The sequence below is a fragment of the Myotis davidii genome, unplaced genomic scaffold, assembly GCF_000327345.1.
Source record: "Myotis davidii unplaced genomic scaffold, ASM32734v1 scaffold461, whole genome shotgun sequence".
In the NCBI taxonomy this organism is placed as follows: domain Eukaryota; kingdom Metazoa; phylum Chordata; class Mammalia; order Chiroptera; family Vespertilionidae; genus Myotis; species Myotis davidii.
In genome coordinates, this window is record NW_006295825.1 from 2,231,644 (window position 1) to 2,236,315 (window position 4,672).

General features: G+C 46.5%; 1 protein-coding gene across 1 annotated transcript in view; it reads left to right on the top strand.

Annotated features, from left to right (window-relative positions):
* Window positions 1-298: 298 nt before the first annotated feature.
* Window positions 299-4,672, top strand: part of OAZ2 (ornithine decarboxylase antizyme 2) — a 7,026-nt gene continuing 2,652 nt past the window's right edge. The window contains 2 exon segments of the mRNA XM_006779504.2: window positions 299-3,796; window positions 3,798-3,878. Of these exon segments, the coding sequence (XP_006779567.1) occupies window positions 3,662-3,796; window positions 3,798-3,878 (216 nt within the window). The 5' untranslated portion in view covers window positions 299-3,661.

Below are 4,672 nucleotides of genomic sequence, written 5' to 3' on the forward strand. Positions count from 1 at the left end.
AAGTCTTTGTTAGATTTAGCTGATAGAAGTTAGCCACAGAATTACTTTTACATTAAATCTTTATGTAGCAGGCTATACCTTGCTTAAAACTGACATAGTCACCCTGGCTGGTATGGCTCATTTGGTTGGAGCGTTGTCCTGTGCACCGGAAGGTCGTGGGTTTGATTTCTTGTCAAGGTTGTGGGTTCAATGCCTGGTCGGGGCACGTGCAGGAGGCAACCAATCGATGTATCTCTCTCACATCAATGTTTCTCTCTCTCTTTCTCCCTTCCTCTCTAAAAATCAATTTAAAAACACACCAACAAAACCAAAACACATGACAGCCAACTAGAAGTGATTTTGATAGGAGATTCTTTATTTTATCAAGAGATTAAAGGTTACTTTAAATAGTAAGCACCCTAGAGATTTAAAAATAGGATTTGAATGATAAAAATTTGATTTACCACAGCATTTCCCAGGAATACAACTCCATACACTGCCTGTCTGTAGCCAGTATGTGAAATTATAACCTGCTAAGCACATTTCAGAAAACAGTCACAGAATGCTTTACATTAGAGGCAGCAGGATTGATATGTTGGTAGCATTCACGTGTATCCCGGGGAGTGTTTCCAAGGTCCTGTCCAATAACAGAAAACAAAGGGACTAACAGATCAGCTCGAATCTCCCGTCTCTTCTGAATTGACTTGGATACCTGACACCCTCATTTCCAGAGGGGTATCGTTTTTTCTCCTCCAAGAGCAGGACCAGCTACGCTGGATGTTTGGGTTCAGTCTAATATATTTGATTCTCCTTAATCAGCCATGATCTTTCAGCCTCCAGACTGAGTTTGTTAAATTATCCTTTTGGTGATAGAGGTTAAACCAGTCCTGCCCCCCAGTGGAGTGAGCAGGATGTGAGGAAGGAGTGGAAAAAGCTGGGCATTGGAACCAGTAGAAACATGACTACACTGAATATGAAGTCTAACCTGCTTTGGATCTTGTGACAGCAAGACGTGTTTAGAAGCCACTTTCTCTTGTGCTTAAGTTCCTCCAGATCCACTTTTTCTATTGAAGTTGGTGGCATATTTTGCCTCAATACCCTTTGAACACTAAAGTTAGTACAAGAAGAGAAGGCCATTGCTGGCAATTTTATGCCCTTTTATTTCTTTAACCACCACATTCGTACCCCTCTCCCTTCCCTTCTCACATCAGAAATGACGATCAGGTAAAAAAACCTATTTGCCATTCATAGCAAGTAACTAAAAACATCTATTATGATATACGATGAAGATAATTATTGTGATCTATCTACTAAGCTCAGCCCAAACCCCAGCTGTTTCTCTTCTGGAACTGGATACCCACGTGGGGGCCTGAAACACCCTTCCACTCCTACTTACATCCACACTTACGCTTGCTTTCTCTATAGATTTTGTGGGGGAGGAGGAAAGAGTTCCCAGGACCCTTGTGTGTGATTGGGGAAGTAAATGATTTGTTACCATGGAATAGACTTCTTGCATTTATTTGAAGAAGATTGAAATCAGGATACCAGACATATCATTAGCTTATACATTAGTGCTAGACACAGGGAGGCCCTAGGGATTCATTCTAGGAAGATGGAGGGGATTCTGAATCTATAAAAAGAAAAACCCACCTTATTCTGGACTTTTCAGTGGGTTAGCTCCATTGTCTCTGCCATTTGCAAGTAAAAATTAGCTCAGAATCAAGATGGTGGTTGGAATGCAAGTCAGGAGTTGAATGTAGGTCTCCCATCTAAAACCATTGAGGAATAATTTCTCTGGAACTAGGAGTATTGAAGTTAAGTGACCTAGCACCAGAATTCTAGAATTGCAAGGGCCTTCCTTGGGGATCTGGTTGTTTTGTGAACCACACCGTTCTGGTGTATGAGGCCACATCTCATCTGTCTACCCCATTGGAGGTTTGTCCAGTGCTTAGTAGCTCCACTGACCAGTACAAGCCAGCTTTTTTCAGAGGCCTGAAGTGGTCACTAGGGAATGATAAGGAAACAGTATCATGTGGGCTGTGCGTGTGCCTTTGCTTGGGGGAAATCCTCTCCCTTAACACACTGGAAGGGGGGATTATTAATAACTCATTGTCCCTAGTAGAAAATGAATCCCATCCTTGATAACAGTAGCATAGTCCTCAGTCATGCCCCTTTTCTTAGTATCTCTCAGTGAGGCCAAGAGTGGCGGGAGATGAGATGCTCTAAGACTTTCCGGAGGAGGCAGGAGGTGGTACATGTGGTTATCACCCGCAGGTATTGATGTTCTCCTGGGCCCACTGACACTGCCCTGGGAATGTCATTTCCCAATGAAATTTCCAAGTATAATTTCAGGCCCCCTGTTGAAATCCTTGAGAACAGAGGAGCCAAGCTAGAGTAGTGATGGGTTTGGACTTCCTGTCTCAGCTGGAATGCTTACACAGGTCTCTGAGGGTCTCAGGGGGCTGGTCCTTTGGTTATTGTACCATTGCCAGAATAGATGTGAGTTCAGCTTTGTCACTCGGAGCCGAAGTGAAAACCCCCAGTCTGGCATGCAATGCCATAGAAAGCAAAGGACAGAATGAAGAATGGTGCCTCATGTTATTTTACCACTGGTTTTCAGGGGGGAAGAAAGCCTTGATTTATAGCATTTGTTGATTTCCGGGGTATAAATACTTCCCTATAGTTGATTCAAACTGCCAGCGTGACATCGTTAAACACCCAGTTGGGAAGAGATGTGCACAGTCGGGTGAGCTGGCTGAATCATGGTGTACATGCACAGACAACTCACCTCTTGAATTGTTTCACTTGCCCTTGGCCTGTGGACTGAGCTACATGTCAGCCTAAGGAGCCATTAAATTGGATTCAAAGAAGGCAGTGGAGCAAATTTGGAGCCCTGTTGGGTCCACTTAAAAATCATGGTGGCCACTAAGGGCATGTACCTCGAGATGATTATTGGCTTCTAGCATGTGCATCTCTTCCCAGCAGTCTCCCACCCCCCAATATATACACACTTGAGTATCCATTCTGACCATATAAACGTCACCTAGACTCCCATGCCAGGTCAGATTCTAGCAAAGAAAGGCAAGGAAGCCCAGCATTTGATGGCATACCAAAATGCCATAATATTCAAGATACCATAATACCCTGTACTATGGTGCACCTCCTCTCTGCGAGCCAAATCCCTGGATGTAATTCAGTTCTCAACCCTAGGTGGATTTGGGTAAGTTATTTCTGCCCAGTTACTCTGTTTAGATCAGGGAGGAGGCCATCATTGGAAAAGTGGCCTTGGGAGTTCCTCGGCGTGGTACCCAGCCCACGTGACTCCTGAGGCCCATCTGCTCTCCAGCCTAAAGTAATTGTGTAGGCTTTGTGATTTGGCCACGTGGGTTGCAGAGACCCTGCTGGGTAAGGAAAGGGGCTGTTGGAGGGTATAGGGCTCAGCCTAGCAGGCAGGCCAGGATCTGGTTCCGCCCAAGGTCTACAGTATCGAGATCTGTTTGGTGTTTGACAGGTGCTCTTCTGGTCACATATCCAGCTGGACTCCCTATGCCTCTGCAAGGACGGTGGGTTCCAGCCCTTTAAGAGCAGACATAGTTTTGAAAGCCGAAGCCTTAAGGACTGGCCCAGTGGTGTAGCCTTAGAGCAGTTGCTTAGGGAGAGCCAGGGCAGGGATTGGGGTGGGATGTTGGTTAAATCTTTATGTCTTGGTGTTCACTCTCTCACATTCTCCATCTCTTGCAGTAGTATTTTGCCTTTGAGTAACTGTCCCCAGCTCCAGTGCTGCAGGCACATTGTTCCAGGGCCTCTGTGGTGCTCCTGATGCCCCTCACCCACTGTCGAAGATCCCCGGTGGGCGAGGGGGCGGCAGGGATCCTTCTCTCTCAGCTCTAATATATAAGGTAAGGACCACCCTCGGGCAGAAGGCTTAGAGCAGAGCCTTCTGACTCCGTTGCGCTGTTACTTAAGGACAGCAATCACTTCCCTTAATCCGACTCAGGCCAGACCAGTAGGGGGATTGGGAAGGACTCTGAACTGTGGCTGCTATGTTGCTTCTGGGGAGTAGTAGAAGAATATCTGCACCAAGCAAACACCCTGCCATCTTCTTGGCGGTCAGCACTTTAGTGCCAGTTCAGGGTCTGGAGTAGGAAGGGTGCGAGAGCTCTTGCAGGTGCTACTCCTTCCTGTTTTTCTTGAGAAATACCAAGGGCCAGGAGGAGCAGTTTTCCCGTTGTCTTATTTGCCACTCTGACTGGTACCTTACCAGCCTGCTTGGGAAGCTGTGTCTTGGTGTGGTCCTCTTTGGATTCCTTATGGTTTATGGTAAGGAGAGGGCGCCTTGCATCTCAGTAACTTATCACCCTGGTAGCAAATGGCACAGTCCAGGGGCTTCAGGGAACCCTGAGAATCTGCCTGGGAATGATCTGGGCTGGGGCAGCCAGCCCTTCGCTGGCTTTTGCTCTCCTGTGATTGAGGCCTAGAAGTTGGTTTAGCTTCACCCTAAGACTGACATTGAAGGGTAGGGTAGCAGGGCAGCTGAGTGTTGGTCTCCTGAGATTGTGGCCAGGAGACACAACATGGACCCCGTGGTCTACCTAGAAGCAGGCTTTGGTTAATCTGGGTCCCAGGCACGCCTCACACATATTTTGTTTCTAATGTCTCTCTTTCAGAGGGAAGGAAAAAAGTATGATGTTGT